Genomic DNA, 19,198 nt, shown 5'->3' with positions numbered 1-19,198 from the left:
GTCACTCATTCATCTGTGATTTATTATTATTATTATTATTATTAATAATAATAGTAACAATAATAATAATCATGATAATAATGTAATGATACTTTATTGATCCCCATGGGGAAATATTCTTTTCGCCTATCTCATCTTGCTCTCCTTGACACACCGACAGGTAAGCTTTGGAGTCCCTTGCAGTGGCGCCCATGAAACTGGGGTTTAAGGACCTTGTTTAAGGGCCCACAGACATGTGACTATTCTGCCGAGGCCGGGCTCAAACCAGCGACCTTTCATTCACAGGCACGGAGGTTGCCCCGAGTATATTATTATATTGTTTATTTGGTTACAACCGCTTCATAAACCAACCATGAAAAATGATACATCAATATACAACTTATTTCGATTTATTCAGAGAGAGGTAATTTCACTTATTGGGGTTATCACAATGGTATACACATCAGTTTAAGCGCTGGACAAATATGACTGAGTGTAGTACCAGCTTCTTCATAAGCGAAAGTGACATCATTTCAGAAGTATTTACGCTCAAAACGCTTCATATGAATGTCAAACGCACTCGCGTAATAAAAACAATTGACCCATCAAATACTCCGTACACGTCCAAAACAAACACGTCACTAGAAAGCGACAGGGCGCGTGCGCAATTCAGAGTACCGTGTGGAAAAGTGGGAAGCCGTCGTGTTAAATACCGGTGCGCGTAGAAAAGTGCACTATTGTTTTCTCTGTTGTCTCAGTACCGTGGTTGAAATGCCTTCGGTTTTAATTAATGCACTTTTGTCTAGCTGCTCGAACCCCGATTTAGTGTTAAACGCTCTTTGCTGGCCAAGTGACACATGGCCGGAGATAGGGGTTGTTGAAGAACTTGCCGTATTAATCGATGGAGTTCATAGTCTACATTACAAGGAGTCAGACAGGCATAATATCGGAGCCAATAATGGTCACACCGGATGTCCAAGAGAGGTGGCGTTTCAGAAAAAAGTCGAGGATGTAGCATGGAAACACTGCGTGCCTCTCCTGTTTAAAATATCCAGCGAACACGAGTCTGCCTGTAAACTTAGGGGTAAAAACAAGGATTTACTTAATGCTGTGTGCATGCTGTTGGGCGTTTGTGTTAAGATTTGTGACGAAGAGCTGTCGGAAAAGTTGACAAACGTTACTTTGTCGGTACTGGAGCTGACGGAAGATGAAGCAGGCGAAGAAAGCCCCGAACAGAAAAAAATAAATAAAGACGTTGCAATTGAAGTCTTGGCTGTTTTAACACCTATTATTTCGTCTAACGAGCAGCTGACAGCGACGGTGCTGTCATCCGCTTTAATGTGTATCAAAGCCGGCTCCGATTCGGTTGCTTCGAAGATATTGGTTCGCGTTTTGATGACTTTGCTTAACACCTGTTGCACTGATGAGAGGAGAGCAGTCCTTTTGGGACGCATTCGGGGTGATCTGAGCTGCTGGCACGAAAATGACAGCACGCCAGCAGTGACAGCTCGTATCTTGCTGTGTCTAACTGCGCTTTCAGATCACCTGTTTCATTCCAGCAGCGGTTCTCCTGCTAACGTTTACATACACCACTCCCAGCAGTTTTGGAAGATAGTTCAAGCAGGATTGACGCACAGGGACAGCGTGTCGCGCAAACGGGCGTTGTATCTATTAAAGAGGGCTGTCGAGCTGTCCGATGAAGAGAACGTCGATTTTCAAAGTGGTAATGCATGTCGTGAAGGTAAGCCTGCCATCAATAACAACACTGTGGAGTGTGGACTGTAGTGTACTTCATGTCATAGTGGGTTTTAATACGAGTATTGGATGTTTGAATATTTTGCATTATCAGGTATATGGATTTGAATCCTCTTTTTTGCAGAACAGAGTTTATTCACATGGGTACCAAAGAAGTGCCAGCTTCTCAGGGAATTCTGGGAGGACTATGCCTTGATCATGGAGACCCTTGATGAAAACCAGGTACCGACACACATGATTCACATATGATGTGTGAAAAGTGCATGCCATTTGCTAGTTTTTTTTCCTTTTCTTTCTGTCTCAAAACATTAACACAGAAATTTTGAACTTTGATCTCATTATTTGATTTTGTTTTGTCCATTGGCAAGTTGGATTGTTGTTATCCATAAATAATGTGACTCTGACTCACAGATTCACGTGGTTCGGCCTGTGCTCAATAGGATGGACACACTGATCGAGGCTACTGTGAGTGACATTCAAGGTAGGTCTCTACATTGTGTGCTGGGTCCAGCCATTTGACACTGTTGCATCCTCCTGATTTATCTTTGGTCCTCCCTCATCTCCTCCCACTCTCTGACCCCCTCTCTCAGGCCCAGCCCTGCTCCACCCCTCATGGCTGCTGTCTGTGTACCAGCGCATGTTCCACAGTGAGAACAAGACCGTTATGAGGGAGGGGGTGTGTCACCTGCTGGGTCTGCGGGTGCTGCGATGCCCCGCCTTTGCTGTGGCTTTTTCACAGGTGCGTTAGTATTTATCTGACCACAGCTCAGCTGAATTGTCTGTTTACTATTATCTGTGTGTTACTACAGCAGCAGGAGACGGACATGTTAACAGCCAGAAGGTTGCGTTCTTACATTTTCTGATGAACTGTGCTTTTGTACCCATCAGAGAGGAATATAATTGAATTAAGAAGAAAAAAAAAAAACCAAAAACATAGTTCTCTGCTTCTTGAAATGTGCACCAATCTGACCATGACCCTGTGATGGCTGGATAGATAGATGGCTGAATGGATGAAGGGAGAAAATTAGAAGTGGCATTTAGTAAAGCAGAGTATCATAGTCATGATACATAGGTGACAGTCCTTTAATTTCTTTAGATAGCATACACTTGGCATGTAATACATAGTTATTGGTATTAATTTGCACCTGTGCTACTCGTTCTGGACGGTTGTGTTGACATAGTATGAACATCACTTGTGTTGCATGGTTATGAGATTTAATTTTTGTGCTTGGACTCCTTGGAGCCTGCAGAAATGGTGAATACTGTACCTGTCTTGTGTGCTACGGTTTCAATCTGTGGATTTAGATGTGGTTTTATTGAATGGCTATTACTAAGTCTGTCGTACTCTGTCTTGTCCAAGAACATGGCATTAGTGTGACTGAGTTAATCCTCCTCTCTGTTCCAGTTCACTGTTGGCCCCTTCTTGGATGTGCTGGCTGAGAGCTCGCTCTTCCACAGGTGAGACACTGTCAGTTCAGAGCGCAAAACATCCTCTTGGCCTAATGTGAAGCTCACTGAGATTTATTTTTCATTCTGCTGCTGAGTAAACAGGAAAGTTTACATTTGTAGGTGTGCTTCATGTGAGTGAGTAGTATCATTAAATGGGTCATATGTCTTTTATATTTATCTACACATATTGCATATTAATGTACACTCATTTCTGGGAGGTATCTATTAAAATTTAAGAATTTTTGAAAATGAAAATGACACTTTTTTTCATTCAGTGGAACTGAATCTAGTGAAGAGTTTCAAGTCCAGTAAAAAAAAGAAAAAAAAAAGGCTCCATGCTTAAGTGGCAATACAATTACAAAGTAGAAAATAACCTTGGTGTTTTGCAAATGGGAAGCATCATGATGGCCTGTTTTGGGGAGCAGGGTTAGGTAAACATGGAGTTGCCGAAGTGTGATCAGTTTAGTTTAGTGTTGGTTATCTGGTCTTACTGTTATCTAGTGCTGTCTTCCTGATTCAGGGATCTTTCTGGTTTGCTTCCTCTGCTAAGCGTTAAGTTGACTTGCTTGTCATATATTGTCCTTGGGGGTGGGGGGGCGGCGGGATGTATAGCTTCACTGCCTGCTTACTTTGCTGATAGACTGATAAACTCACCCCCTACCCCCAGGTCTCCTGGACAGAGCATCGGAGAATGTCCAGAGCTCGGGGCCAAGCTGCAAGACTTCATGGTCACCTTCATAGGCAGCCTACCACAGGAGAAGAGAAGTACATTTCCTGCACTGAGGGCACTCAAGGGAAACGGGTAGTATAGTGGTTAAGGACAGCGATTGAATGCAGAAGGATGTTTGTTCACGTCCCCGAATAGTCCCAGCCTTAAGAGGGAACTTTCCTGAGATCCAGCATGGATAAATTTGGCAGTTCTTTTTTAATGAGGAAAATTAGTTGATTATGTGGTTGAAATATGACTAATCATATCCACACATAATGCCTACCAATATTAATGTAACTTGGTAGCTGTATTCTTTCTTTAGCATTCTTTAATCAGGTTTGCGGCCTGTGCTGCTATGGATAGGCTCCGCCTCCCCGCCACTCTAACTGGGATAAGTGGTTGTAGGACAGATGGAATAATGCCCTGGGCCTGATGTCTGTGCTGCATGCGTGTGTTTCAGATGAGGTGTTGCTGCAGCTGGTCCAGCGGCTGGGCTCTCGTCACTGGTGTGCAGTCCCTATCCTCTTCCTGTCCCAGGCCCTGTCCTGCCTGCCCCCCTGCCCAGCGCTTGGCCCCCCAGGCCTGCAGGCGCTCAGGTAATCTGGCTGCTTGGGACTGTCCCATTGTAGACTGGGAGTAAATGAGCCAAAACCACTACATACGCCATCTATTCATTTATTTATATTTGTATTATTTTCTTAATATTTTTTCATGATATTTTGTTTGTCCACCATTTTTGTTTGCACTATGTGTGCTTATTTGCCCTTTTCTTTGTTTTGCACTATATATTTGTTTGTCTGCACTTTACGTACCTCACTGCTGTATGCTCAGGGATCGGTAAACTTTATCTTATCTTACTATGTCTGGCTGTGCAGTATGTCTGAGTAGAATGCAGGAGGTTCTATTGAAAGTTTAAATGCCCCAAGCTGAACTGGCAAATGCAGGCTTTGCCACAGAGATCACCTTAGGGAAGCTGGAAAATGTGTATTGTGGAAAAAATGCATAAACATTGTATTCAATTCTTTTACAGCTGCTTTGTTGGTGCAGTTGTTGTTATCATAGTATACATTTCAGATTTGTGGAGAATACTTATGTCAATCAGTCAGTCATTATTCTAACAAGGAAATGTATTCCTCTGAGCTAAAGTGGAGGTTAAAGCTAGCAGAGGTGTTTAATTTAACATTTTCCGGGATGTTACAGGGAGGTGTTGCATTGCACCATGATCACTCACCAGGTGCTACTCAGAGGAGCTGCTCAGGGCTTCTTGCTGCAAAGTGCCCTCTATCTGACAGATGTGGTAGGACACGTTATTTTTTCCTTTTGTGCAATTTCGGCTATTTCCCATCAAAATATTTTCAGACCACAGGAGCACTTTAAGGATGTTTTTTTTTTTTTTCTGTTTGTTAATACGAAATATATACAAACAGATTGCTGGAAAGGTGAAATATTTACCGTTGTCTGACTAACAGGGATTAAGCGCTGAGTCTCTCTCCACACTGCAGGCCACAGTGACACTGGCTGATGTCCTCGGATTCCTAGCGCACTTCCGTGCGGATGAGTCACTGTGCAGAGGCACGAAGCTCTGGGATCAGGTACGAAATGCTTGGTTAGGGGTCCAGACTGGGGGAATGTCTAACATTTAGTGGGTGATGAAATTGTCTGCTTGGCTGCATTTTGTGATTATATTGATATTTGGCGTGTGTTGTGACATGTGTAAGCTTTGCTTTCCCCTGCAGTCAGGAGGCCTGTAGGTTGATTGCCTGCAGTGTGTGAATTTGTGTGCATGCGTGCGTGTGCGTGCGTGTGCGTGCGTGTGCGTGCGTGTGCGTGCGTGTGTAGGTGTTCTAAGATGGACCTGCCTCCCCTCCAGGGTGCTCCCCTGCTTTATACAGTATCATAGCTGACCAATGCAAACCCATATGTCTACTATTTTGTTGATTGTGACTTTATTATAGATGAAATACTGCCTTGGGATAATTTCCAGGCCCTGCCTCCTACAACTCTGTACTAGAAAAGTACTTTGAATGGATGGATGGATGGATGGAACACACCTGGAGGGTATTCCACAAAGCAGATTTTTTTCATTAGCCAGACAAATTTTAGGATTGTCCAATAGGCATGTCAGTTCTCCTCCAATGGGACAATTTTCCTATTTGGAGTTATCCAGTTATCTGGGAACTCTTGCTTTGTGGAATACCCCCTCGTGTCATTGTTGACATGCTGTAATTTGATTTGACTTTCTGTGTGTGTGTCTTTCAGGTGTGTGATTGGCTGCTGGAGAGTGAGGAGCATTTTAAACCTGATTCACACCTGAAGCTGGGGGCGGAGATTTCGAGGAACTCAACCCTCCAGGGGGGGTCCCTGAGAGTCTTTGTGTGCAACCAGCTAGATTCTTTCCTCCGGGTCCCAGCCTGCGCAGGTGGGCCCATTAGCCAGACCCATCAAAAGCTTTCCAAGAGCCCTGCTATGTTGGATTTCTACAGCTCGCTGGCTCCCTCCCTTCAGTTATCCATGACCCCTTTGCCGTAGACTCGACTGGGGGCTTACCCGATCCCTGGGAGGCAGAGCTCGTGGCCCGGGCCCTGTTTCTCTGTATGGATGTGGAGCAACGACGACCCAGCGGTGCATCACCTGGGGGACTGGAAGAGTTGCTACGCCCCCTGCTGGACACCCTGAGTCGGCTTGGCACCAACGTCTACCTGCCCTTGAGGAAGGCTGATAAAAGCCTCCAGCTGCTTTTGCGGCTGCTGCAGCTGCGGAAGACGCCTGGCAGCAGTGACCCTCAGGCACAGAAGGGTGTGTCACGTCACTGGCTCTACTATACAGCCTTTGTTTTACAGCCTCTAATGAGAATGCAAGGTTTGCTGAAATGAGTCCTTTAAGTGGCTCTTCTGTAGCTGTATTTTCCATCAGGCCTCCCCATTGGTCAGCCGCATTGCCTTTATTCAAAATGCAATGCTTTTTGCTGGTTTTGTGAGGTAATACTCAGTTAACTAGTCCAATCCATAACTAGTGGAGGATACTGTGTGTCTACTCTAACTAAGGAACTTGTCTCTGTGAAAGTGGGGTCATACTATGCTTTTTTTGTGGTTTAATGTTTTAATTTATTCATTTTTGCCCACAGACGAGGTATCAGCAGCCATAGAGATGCTTGTCCTGAGGGTGGCCGAGCCGATTCAGGAGTTCATGCTGCGCAGGCTGAGTGGGGAGCTGCGTGAGGTGAGGGGGCCACAACTGGCTTCTGCAGTCTCTCATTACTGAACTTGCAAGGCAGTTTCTCATTATTGAACTCCTTTAAATTTCAGCTGTTTATCCAAAGCAACTTATTTTTTTTTATTTACACACACACACACACACACACACACACACACACACACACACACACACACACACACAGGGGAGCTCCTCTGAAGGTATATGGTGATCCTTCTCCTTACTGGGACCCTGTTATTAATATACTATTAATTTGCCCACCCCAGGTTTTTAAACCTTTATTCTAGCTGCCAGCTGTTCCCCCTTTTTTGCTTGTCTCTGTCCACTGTGGGACATGCTCTGTGAGTTTGCTCTTGTCCCATTGCTCTTCATCTATGGGATGTGCTCTGTGAGTGTGCTCTCAGCCCTTTGCTCTGTAGCTGTGTTATGTGCCTGTGAGTTTATTCTGTTCCCTTTGTGTTTGATCTGTTGGACATACTTTGTGAGTTTGTTACTCATCAGCTGTGTGATGTGCTATATGAGTTTGCTCTCGTCCAATTGCTCTTTACCTGTGTGACTTGCCCTGTGAGTTTACTCCCTTCCCTTTGCATTTTAGCCATGGGTCGTGCTCTGTGAGTTTGCACTCTCCCCTTTGTTCATTAGCTGTGGGATGTGGAGCGAGCCAGCCTGTACCATTCCGTCCTGCGGGAGCTGCTCCTGGTGTATGGCCGTGCTGGGTGGCACCACACAAGTCATCTTGGGGGATTTATCTCGGCGCTGACCAGATACTGTTTACGGGTGCTGGGAGAGCCAGAAGACCAGGTACCTCTCTTGGAATTGTTTGGTTTAATCCCTGATTTGGTGCAGTACATCAGTGCTGAAAGGGTCTTATTTGAATTGGTTTTTTCACTCTCCATGTGCTAGAAATGTCAAAAAGTCTGCTTATCCACCATATAAAACAGCAGTATGACCTAATGTCAGATTGCTTGCAGTCATTAACAGCTTTCCTGCGAGGTGGCAGACTGACTCTTGAGTTTTTGTTATCTGCACGAGTTTGCAGTTTTTATGGTGAGCAAAATGCTTACATCCGTTTTCTCGATATTGGATAAAGAGTGCAGTTTCTCAGATTGCTGCATTGCAAACCGTAAAATGGAAGTTGACAGGCAGTCTGAATGATTTTCATTTCAGCCGATGTGAAATCCCCTCCATGTTACAGAAATGAGGGGCTGTTGTCTCTGTGGTTTGTTTTCTTCAGAATCCTGTTCTGGGCGTCCAGGTAACCAGGGCAGTTGCCATGGCATCGCTGACTCTCTTGTGTGAGGTCGGGGAGAAACACAGGGCCAGCCTGCACCCTGAGGCTGTGCGTTCACTGTCCTCGGTGGCAACGCTGTTCTACTCCTCTTCCTCACCAGTGTTCCTGAACCACAATCTGCAAAAGCCTGCAGTAGCACCTGACTGCCTGCAGGGGTCAGTGTAGCTATTCATTTGTGTGTCATTTTTCATAGTAACAATTTTACTTGAATGCTTGTGTATTCCAGCATGGCAGCAAATGAAAATATAATTTGAGATATGTGACGGATGCAGCAGGATACTGTTTACCACCTTTCACAGGGATTGTTAGTATAAAGCCAGCAATGTCTCTGTTCCCCAGGAGCATGGAGGAGGGCCCAACTCTCCAGGGCTGGGGCCGTGTAGCAGCCCACTTTGTGCGGGACCAGTGGGCCTGCCTGCGCTTCGTGCTGGGTTCCCTCACTCTGCTGGGCCCTCAGGAACTACCCCCTGCCTCAGCATTCCTGGGAACTGCGGTTGAGGCATTGTCCTTGCTGCCCAATGACCTGGTGGTACCTGTTTTAGACTGCATGATGTTACTGCTGCCACAGGTGGGTCACTTCCACATGGGGGCGAACATTCTTTTCTATTTTATGTTGTTTTTGGTAATGATAATTGTGTCTAAATTGCTATTCAGGGAAGTTAAATCACTTTTTATTTTTTTGTGTAATTTTAAAATGAGTGGGCTTCATTTTTCGAGTGTTGCACAAGCCACATTTTCAATGTAATTAAGTTTTCTGTTAATTAAAACTGTATATTCCTCACTGTAGATCTACTAGATAAGGAACAATATTTTTGCTTATGCCACCTTATAACACCTATATATGTGTCATACAAGTTCTATTTCTCCACCAGGTGGCGCAAACTGAGGAATGTTTGTGTGTGGAGGCCGTACAGTTGGCCTGGAAAGTTGTGCTGGGTCTGAGCAATAACCCCCATGACTTCTGGCCCACTCTGGAGGGCTTTGTGCAATTTGCCTTCGGCCGAAGAGTCCTGGAGCTTGCGGAAGGCGAGGCGCCGAAGCTCACGGCCACTATTCAGCAGGTGACCGCAGCACGGCATGCTGGGATTGCATTGCACCATTTTAGCTGTCATGCTGAAGGGAAGGCGGAATGCTTAATAATTTGACGGTAGGGTCATCTGATTTGTACATCTAGGTGGCCGCAGAGCTGATCGCTCTGTCTCAGACCAAAACAGGAGTATTCAACGTGCTTCTCCGGCACTGCTGCCGAACCTGGCTGCCCTCTGACCCAGGATGCGAAATCAGTGCCAATGCGGTGTTCTCCAGCACCTTCAGGCACCTGGACATCCTGACGGAGGCCTGTGTGTATGGGCCTGTGTTCAGGAGAGACCAGAGGTGAGGCTCCGAGGAGATCTGCGCCCCCTGCTGGGGTGCTGAGCTGTACTGCAGCGATTCCCTTCTGTCATGGCAACATAATGCAGTAGATTTAAGACGCCAAACCAGTCTTGGGCAGATTTCAATTTAAAAATATGTATGTGGGGAAAAAAAGCAGAAACATACTATTGTGTGGTGCTCTTTAGATCAGTGGATATCAACCTTTTTTGCACCGTGACCCAATTTTTATCGTGCTAGATCAGTCGCTGATGCTATGTCATGTATAGGTTTAAATTAACGCTATGATCAGGCATGCAATGCACTCTGCAGCGCCAATCAATGCCTATTATACGAACCTGATTGGATGTGCCAGTGAATTTTGTGGTTTAGCTTCATGGATTAGTTGAGCGTTCGCTAGTTTTGCACTTGTAGACATTTGTGGACCCAAGAGACCCAAGAGGGTCCAGGGCTGGGAAATCTGATCGTGGATCAGCATAGGAGCTTGTTAATTTTAAAATGCTTACATTTCCGACTCTGCCTCGCAACCCTTTCAGAACTTGCCCATGGGTTGAGAATCGCTGCTTTAGATTGCTATTGGAGCAGATGCATTTTAATTGGGTCTCTCTGTCTTTTCACTTTTTTGTTATAAATCAGATTAATCCAGGAAGTGCAGACGTACGTGGAGCGGCTGGGAGACACGTGTGCAGCCAACGTGATCATTAACAAGTACGGTTTTCATGCACAGACCCCCTGCCCCAGGTGTTTATGGGATACGGCAGAGTGGGCACCCCGGGAATGAGGAGTCGAGCCAGGCGCGGTGCTGTTCTGTTCAGCCCGCAAGATGCTCACCATAGCAGTGTTATTCGAAATAAATGAAAATGTCATTTGTTTTCACATCACCGGGAATAAACAAGGGCAAAGGAAGAAAAAAAGCATATTTACAAAAGCGTAAATTTGGGGGTACTTTAGTTTATTGGTCAGTCAGTATGTGCGGGGGTGGGGCGGCGAGATTCGAACCCCTGATGTAGTGAGCACTTCCCCCTCCTCCTCGCAGTGACAGCCGGGATGAGCAGCTCCCCCGCATGTGTGCCCTGGCCTTCCTGAGCCGCCTGGACACCTCCCACCCCGCACATGCCCACCTGATGGAGACACTGGTGCTGCGGCTGTTGAGTAAGGTATGCGGGGGGGGGGGGGGGCGCTTGGGGGTGCTTAGGGGCTCTTGGGCATGAGCAGGTCCTGATGCTGTGTGCTGATTGTGCAGCTGAGCGACTCGTTAGCCCAGTGCGACACCCCACCCCCCCCCCTCCTTCACTGCTTCCATGTTGATTAGTTTTCACTTCCTCACCGTTGCCAGGGACTGTTGCTGACTCTTGCAGCATTTGTAAACAGGCACTCCATCCCATAATGATGCACTAAGTACACCATCTCTGTTATTTCTGATGCGGCTTCGGAGGTGAAAAATCGAAATAGTATTAAATGTCAATAGTTCAAGTCATCCATAGTCAAACCCTGTATTGTAAAACGTGTCACGGATTAAGGGGGCGCTTTTAACAGTGTTTTTCCTCGTTTGTGTGTTCCAGGTTTTGTATCTGTCGGTTAAGAATGGTTTTAGCTTTAGTGAGTAGTTTTTGAATGACTGCGTATATTTGCAGTAAAAGTGGTGTTTTTTTTTTTTTTTTGTTCCTTTGTTTGTTTCCCTTCCACTGTCCTTTATAAATCCGAGGATGATGAGATATCGAAGTCGAAAACACGTTACTATGGCAACTCCCTGCAGCATCGAGTGAAGAACAGGGTGTGGCAGACAGTGATGGTCCTGCTGCCCAAGCTCAGAGTGGTAAATCTACACACATATCCCACTAAGGCTGCAATGCTGAGAGAGAGGGGTCAGATCATCACACACACACACACGCACGCACACACACACACACACTAAGGTGACTGAACACCCTCTATTCCAGTGGTTCCCAGCCCAGTCCTCGGGGAACCCCAGCCAGCTCCCAGCCAGCTCCTAGCCAATCAGAAACACCAAATACCTTGTACAGGTGTGCTGGGAGCTGAGAGGGGGGAAAAACGTGGACTGTCTGGGGTTCCCCGAGGACTGGGTTGGGAAACACTGCTGTATTCTATATACCCATATACATGGACATTGTCTGGGGTCCTGTCCTCGGGCATTAATGTGGACAGACTGTCCTTTAGAGACGTCCCTGACTCTGCCCGTGTGAGAAACATGTCCTGCTCTTCTGCAGGATTTCATGGAGACTCTGCTGGGCCGTGTCTATGAGGCCGGCTTCTGCAGCAACCAGGCGTCGGTGAAATACCTCATCGAGTGGGTGATCATCCTCACCCTCCACTGGCACCCTGCTCTCGTGGACACCCTCTGGAGGTGCTTCGGCGTGGTGGTGAGCACCGATTCAGCAGGTTGAGGGTGTAACCTGTTTGTTGTTGGATCATGTCCCAGGGGGACCTCGGTTCAGTTGAATTTTGTCCAGTAAGTGGTGAAGCTTTATGAATGAGTGAATCTTTTGAGCTACTTGGAGGGAAAAACCAAACTAAGCAACCAAACAATCAGGACGTTGTGAAATTCTGTATTGAAGCTAGCAGGCTTTCTGTGATAGTGCAAGACTGAGCAGGTCATTGAGAGAACCAGTTTAGTATAAAAACTTTGCTTTTAGGACCAAGAGAAAACCAAGACAAGCATCTGTACTTTCCTGTCTGTGTTAGTTCACCTGGACGTCCTTCTGGCTAATGTTCCGGATAAGGTAGCCTCCATCGTCCTTTCTGCAATTTCATTGCATGCTGCTTATATCACTTGTACCTAGTTGTAGCTTGACTTGTGTTCCTCTCCCTGGATATCTACCCTCCCCTTCCTGTCTTCTCCATGTTGTTACCCCTGCTCTTCTCCCCTATCTCATTCCACCCCCTCCTCATGCCCCACCCCACCTATCCTATATTTGCTCCTCCTCAACCCCTGCTTCTCCTAACCCCTCCAGGCCAGCAGGTGGCACCGAGCTCTGGATGTGGCCCTTCAGTGCTGCTTTAGTCACAACTTCAGCGTGCGCCTCTATGCCCTCATAGCCCTGAAGAGGGTCTGGGGCCTGGAAGGCATGAGGGCCACTGCAGGAGGTGAAGCGCAGGGTGCCGAAGGGCTTGGGGGAGTGGCCTCTGTTGTCCCGGCCTGCCTGCAGCAAGCAGAGGCCATGCAGAGCGCAGGGTGAGTGTTTGATTGGCTGGCGGTGCGATTGGCTGTCTGGATGGTGTCTGACCATATGGCTGGCGAGTAGGTTGATGGGTGGATGATGTGCTGTGGAGAGGACAAGTTGAGCTGATAACTGACCTGATCTGTTTCTAATAAGGGGCCCGGCAGCCCATAGAGCATACATGTGACCATTGATCAGTTTAGTGATTGGAGACGCAGTGTAAGGCATTGCTAACACACTGAGCATGTTGAATGGTCAGGTTGTTTTTAGAGTGGGTAGCTCTGTTGTCTCAGGGCAGCAGGGTTGTGGGTTTAAATCATGCCCCTGCCCCATGTTTGGAGTAGCCATCTTCTCCATGAACATAAGAATTATACAAACGAGAGGAGGCCATTCGGCCCATTGAGCTCGCTTGGGGAGAACTTAACTAATAGCTCAGAGTTGTTAAAATCTTATCTAGCTCTGATTTAACCCTCAAAATGTTATTTGAGTCCAGGTAATCTACCATTTTCTCTTTGATTATAGCCTCCATAACTTTACCAGTTATACAAGTTAGACTGATTGGCCTATAGTTTGACAAATTACTTCTATCCCCTTTTTTGAAAATGGGCGTTATGTTGGCATGCTTCCAATCAGAAGGTACCACACCTTCAGATGGCTTTTGTGGGTTTTCTATGTGCTCCAGCTTTCTCCTGCGGTCCAAAAGACCTGCTGTCAGCTGGAATGGCATCTCTGATTGCCTGTTGTGCATGTGACTGAGTATGTCAGGCCCTGTGATAGGCTGGCATCCCCTGCCTCGGTGCCCTCTGCTGCCACGGATGGATGGATGGATGGATTATTGGTGTGTGTGGGGCAAATTAAAGCTCTTAAACATTTGTCTGCAGGAATGCTGGAAAGAACTGGACAAAAATCCAGGAACATTTCTTTTTTGGGATCTTCCATCCACTTGTAGACTACAGCATGGAGGTGAGTCATAATAACATCAACTTCACAATTATGCTAGTGTGCATTGATTAATTTGCAATCCAGGTGTGTGTCGCTTAACGTCTGGGTTATGTTCTGTTCAATAAGACATCAGGCGACTTAGACGCTATGCGAACATCATGTATACTGTACATGAACCTATTCAGTATACTGGACCTAAACTGTAACATTTACTGTCACTGTCAAATATTGTGGGTATTATTAGTTTGATACAGAAACTCCTCATTTAACGACTGAGTTTCATTCCTTCGGCTAGTTCATTAAACGAATTGGTCAATAAGTGCGGAGCCGCCCCTTACCGATATTTCAAACATCTTTAGATATTGTTTTAATGTTACCTTTGCGTCATTTATATCATTTTGTATATTTATAAATGTTTATACAGTAGTACAGATATACTGCAAATACATTATTCTTAATTCTGAATAAAGACAAGGTCTAAAGGAAACTTCAATTGGATAGCTTTGTTTTCATTTGCATGACTCTTAGATATTACAGAATATAAAATATAATCGGCAAAGATTATAAAAAATGATGCGGCAAAAAAATTACAGTTATTAGAAAAGGAACGCTAGTGTAGTGAATACTGACTTCGTGAACGAGACTGAGACTGAGAAAGATGTGAGATGAGATTCTTGACGCTGAGACACCATGTTGCTGTTTCCACGACCAAAGTTTCTCGTACAGTGTTCAATACTGACTGGTCAGAGAGCTGGTCGTAAGTCCGGCGGTCGTTAAACAGGTAGGTCATTATGTGAGGAGTATATGTATGTACTGTACCATTATACAGCTGTCAGGCCAGTCGCTTTATTTACACCAGCTACACATTGTGCACTATGGCCGCTTATGTCTGCTCCATCCTGTTATCCGGATTTTTCAATTCTTCGGGACCTCGCATGTATAAGTGGTCAGACGTTGTGCAGAACGATGTTAAGCGACACATCTCAACTATATTCAGAAGATCAAAAAGCCCCTTGTTGTCATTAACTATTGGTGGAGAGGATGTGGAAGAGGTGCATTTACTTCCTGAGGAGACTCCTGTGACTGTCCTTTGGAGTCTATGTGTCTCTGCTACAGCAGTTCTACCAGTCTGTGGTTGCAGGGCAGTCTTCTATGCTGAGGTGTGTCAGGGCAATAATGCTACAAGAAGGGACTCAGACAAACTCAAAACACTGATTAAGAAGGCTCTCTGTTTTGGGAATCCACCAGGATTCAATTGAAACAATCGTCCAAAGGAGAACACTTAAGATGATTTGTTCCCTACTTGACAAAGCCTTACACCCCCTACATCACATCCTAGTCAAGCAGAGAAATACATTCAGCAACAGACTCGCACAGCTGCATTGCTCCAGCGAGCACTATCTAAAGTCTTTTCTCTCAGTGGCCATCAAATGCTACAATAAGTGTCCCCCTGACCTCTCTTCCCACTCAGTCACCAGCCCTCGAGAATAGTGTTGTATTTAATGTTGTATTTAGTATTGTATTTTTGTCGCACACTTTATTTTGCACATTGCAATTTAGTATTGTATTGTGTCTTTTGTACAGTATTGTGTCTTCTGTATATGTACAGTGATGTCACTTTTTGTGTGTACTGCTGTAACTTTTGGAATATCTTTCGGGATCAATAAACTACTACTACTATATAACTGTACAGGATTCACTCCTGACTTATTCCACCTCGTTTTAGACTATCTTCCACATCTTTCCGAGCCTGTCGGACTTGGCCAACGATGAATGGATTCCTGCCTGGAAGATTGAGACACTGGTGGAATTCCCCCAGAATTCTGCTCCATCCTTGCAGAATTCCCGCCAGGACCTGAGCCAGCTGCAACCAGGCGACTGGGTCCAGCTGGATAAAGGTGCAGTACCCACTTCCAACTACTAGGTGGCATCCTATGTCTACTTTCAGTGTTTTGTATTTGTATGCATCATTGTCCCTGTTCTGTACTACAGAGGCAATACAGAAACTCATTTAGCTGGTAATGTTTGCATTGAAGCCATTGTGTCTTATTGAACAAATACAGACATTTTGTTTTTGTGACTAAGTTTGGGACACGGCTAAGCAAAAAGCACAGATATGAGCAGTGGAAAAACATGCCTCCTCTGGGTTAGTACAGGTCAGGAGCTAAGGGAGAGTGAGAGACATTACAGACCAGGGAAAATGGGAACAGATGCCTTTTCCCACACGTTAGTGACTGTGCTCCTGTGCGTGAACTCTGGTGCCCATCTGGACCGTAAACAGCACGTGCAGCATCCTGTGAGTGAGTAGAAGGTGCCTTTGTGAATGTCAGGTGAGACGGAGCGAGAAGAGCGCTGGGTGGAAGTGCAGAAGAAAATCACACCCTGGAGAGCCGGCATCCAAGAGCAGGACCTGGACCTGCAGCTGGCCTCCCAGCAGAGGGCAGCACGCCTGGGCAAGCTCCACGGCGCCCTCCTAGTGGTCGCGTCCCTTATCGACAAGCCCACCAACCTAGGTGGTAAGTGGCTGATGGGGGATGGGGTAAAACAGAGCACCTTCATTCACTTACATCACCCAAATAAACACTGTGAGTGACCACCTCCTCCCCTTCGATCATCTCTCCTTCCCCCACCTCCCTCCGTGCCAGTGGGAACACAAGTTTCAGTTTCCAATATTTAATTCTTATCTGTGTTATACAGTGGGTATTATGGTAATACAATAAGTACAAGCACCGGCAATAAATTTATAAATACTGCCATGTGAGATTCTACACAGACAGGATGATTCGTGCTCTTGTAACTTTGCCCAGATCACTAAGATGAGTCAGTTACCAAGCAGAGGTGGTATGTCCATTTGCGAAAGCTGGGTAAACGCTCTGCTGTGTGTGTGTCTGAAAAGAACTGCATACACAGACAGAAAAATGATTAATTTGCTAATCATTAAAAACATAGTAACTGTCACGTAAAATGTGCTTCCGGTTTACAATGACAATACGTTCTTTAATAAAAACAAATACTGCCAGACAGAAAAAGGCTGGATGATTTGTCAAAGCGTGTAGGATAAATGTGCATGATGGCTTTTTAATTGCTTGCCTTGTATATATTCAGTCAGTCTCCTTTGCATGTTGGTGAACACGCTGACGTATTTACACGAATCTGACCGGGGCTTATGTGCAGGGCTGTGCAGAACGTGCGAGATCTTCGGTGCCAGCACTTTGGTGCTGGACAGCCTCCGACACGTCAGCGACAAGCACTTCCAGGCCCTGAGCGTATCTGCCGAACTGTGGCTCCCCCTTTTGGAGGTGAGTGGTCCTGCATATCCTGCCATATTTTCCTCGTCTAGCAGTCTTTTACAGCTAAAAATAAGTCCATAAGGAAACTTTTTTTTTTTTTTTTTTTTTTTTTTGCACAGTTGAAGGTATTTTAACATTTGTGAATCCTTTCTCGGAAGGTTAAGCCTGCGGAGCTGGCAGACTTCTTACAGTTGAAAAAGACAGAAGGTTACTGCATTGTGGGTGTGGAGCAGACAGCGAACAGCCAAAGTTTGCAGAACTACAGGTTCCCTGAAAAGACCCTCCTACTTCTGGGGTAGGTGTCTGTCCATGTGCCTGCTGCCGTCAGCCATAAATTCGATCCATACCTGTTCCCCATCTCTTCTATTATTGCTCGCTGGTTTATTTACCCATAAATACAGTTATGCTTCTACCCACACAGTAACAGCTTCTGTACCATGCAAGTAAGACATGTTGAATAGGTTCTAATACAAAAATAGCATCTCCTTGGCCTGTTATAACAGCAGCTCAAGTGGCTGCCCACCTGGATGTAGTGAGCCTGGAGACCGGTGGCAGGGATTATACCATGCACCGTCAGCTGATTTAGCTCACTTCCTGTTGTCGTATTGGTTCCCATTGATTGACGGCGCACAGTCATCCCACCCACTGTGGGCAGCAATGCCTTCTCTCCCATCACTGATGGAGGTAATAAAGGTTTTGAGTCGTATCGTGACCTGTGTCCGAACCAAAGCTGCAAAAAACTCTCCCATATTAGAACCTTCTGCCTTGTGTCGTGACCTTATTGATACCTTACAGCTGTAGCCCAGCCAGTGGGGCTGCAGACGGCCACAGCAATGCAGCAGCCCTGTGATTGGTCACGATCTGCATACAAACAAAGCCTGCGTGCACCTCCCTCTCCGTGCGCCGCAGCTGACACAGCTCTTTAATTTCATCACCCTAATTGATTGCTCCACCTGCCCCCACCTATGTTTTGCCTCCCTCCATGATGCGAGGACACGTCCGGGCATGCTGCTGTCATGATTACCTCAATGAGAGAGCGCTGAGGATTGGGGCAAAAACATATCTTCTGTGTCGGAAACATTTGTTCCTAAAGACTAATGCTGTTTCAAAATGAAAGAATATGGGGGGGGATTTATCACGACAGGAGTAATCATGCATGTGAATATTTTTGGGAGGATCATACTGGATAGTCCCCCTGGAAGGTGCATGGATTTTGTGGCGTTGAGCACTTCTTGTGTTGCATGTAATATAACTCTGTTACCACTAGGTGGCTGCACCCATTTCTCCTTCACTCTCATGCTCCTACTGATACGCAGGAATACACAAAGGAAACTCTGAATGCTAGCTTCTGTCTAAGCAGGACTGTCAGCAGAGCAGCAGGGTATTTGTAAGACCCAACATTGTGGAGTCCCTCTAATTTTCAGCTGGCTGGTTAATTCCTCTCTGTGTGAGCCTCGCTGTCTGGATCTGTATGGTGGGTCTGGTGTAATTCATCTGAGCTCAGTTGCTTAATTAATTCCCTGGCCATGTCTTCTCTCTTTCTCTTTTTTTTTCTGGACAGTAACGAGCGAGAAGGCATCCCAGCAAACCTGCTGCAGTTGCTAGACATCTGCGTGGAGATCCCCCAGCATGGTGTTACACGTTCCCTCAATGTGCACGTTAGCGCCGCCCTACTGGTGTGGGAGTACACACGGCAGCACCTGCTCTCTCCCAGCTCCCGGGTCCCCGATCATAGCCTCTAAGAGTGGGCCTCTTGCCACTAATTCTGCCATCTGACAGTAACTGATGGCTGGACAGTAACTTTCGATCTTTATCCTGCATGTCCCAGAATTCCACCTGGTGATAAGTTTTTCAAATTTATATTTAATAGGCTCAGAACGCAACCTTTTTAGTGTTTTATATAATCTATATGATTTTTATGAGGTCAGTGTAATTCTTTTACGTATATTAATAAATATTCTTGTATAAAATTTTATATACATTTTTTTTTATTTTCTAACAGTGCACTGCATTTTTCTTG

General features: G+C 45.8%; 1 protein-coding gene across 2 annotated transcripts; it reads left to right on the top strand.

Annotated features, from left to right (window-relative positions):
- The first annotated feature begins 634 nt into the window (after positions 1-634).
- tarbp1 (TAR (HIV-1) RNA binding protein 1) lies at positions 635-19,153 on the top strand. Of its 2 annotated transcripts, none has more exons than XM_023830278.2 (29): positions 635-1,720; positions 1,859-1,956; positions 2,146-2,215; positions 2,325-2,473; positions 3,140-3,192; positions 3,851-3,948; positions 4,353-4,488; positions 5,093-5,189; positions 5,395-5,484; positions 6,152-6,311; positions 6,422-6,688; positions 7,017-7,111; positions 7,748-7,906; positions 8,340-8,551; positions 8,736-8,964; positions 9,269-9,457; positions 9,571-9,770; positions 10,404-10,475; positions 10,804-10,924; positions 11,473-11,583; positions 11,996-12,148; positions 12,422-12,508; positions 12,740-12,960; positions 13,828-13,909; positions 15,615-15,786; positions 16,219-16,404; positions 17,063-17,187; positions 17,337-17,473; positions 18,740-19,153. In XM_023830278.2, the coding sequence occupies exons 1-29, from the start codon at positions 751-753 to the stop codon at positions 18,918-18,920; spliced, it is 4,920 nt and encodes a 1,639-aa protein (XP_023686046.2). In that variant the 5' UTR covers positions 635-750; the 3' UTR covers positions 18,921-19,153. The 2 variants fall into 2 exon arrangements, with proteins under 2 accessions (XP_023686046.2, XP_023686047.2); XM_023830279.2 differs by having other exon boundaries at positions 1,705-1,720; positions 1,864-1,956.
- Positions 19,154-19,198: the final 45 nt, after the last annotated feature.

The sequence above is a fragment of the Paramormyrops kingsleyae genome, chromosome 3, assembly GCF_048594095.1.
Source record: "Paramormyrops kingsleyae isolate MSU_618 chromosome 3, PKINGS_0.4, whole genome shotgun sequence".
NCBI classification, from domain to species: Eukaryota; Metazoa; Chordata; class Actinopteri; order Osteoglossiformes; family Mormyridae; genus Paramormyrops; species Paramormyrops kingsleyae.
Note: the sequence above shows the minus strand (reverse complement) of the source record. Positions and strands in the feature narration are given on the sequence as shown.

Bases quoted from the DNA above. Each gene is read 5' to 3' on its own strand.
- tarbp1 (XM_023830278.2), top strand. From the start codon at position 751: ATGCCTTCGGTTTTAATTAATGCACTTTTGTCTAGCTGCTCGAACCCC. The intron at 2,474-3,139 runs GTGCGTTAGTAT...TCTCTGTTCCAG, and splicing joins TTGCTGTGGCTTTTTCACAG to TTCACTGTTGGCCCCTTCTT. The intron at 5,190-5,394 runs GTAGGACACGTT...TCCACACTGCAG, and splicing joins CCCTCTATCTGACAGATGTG to GCCACAGTGACACTGGCTGA.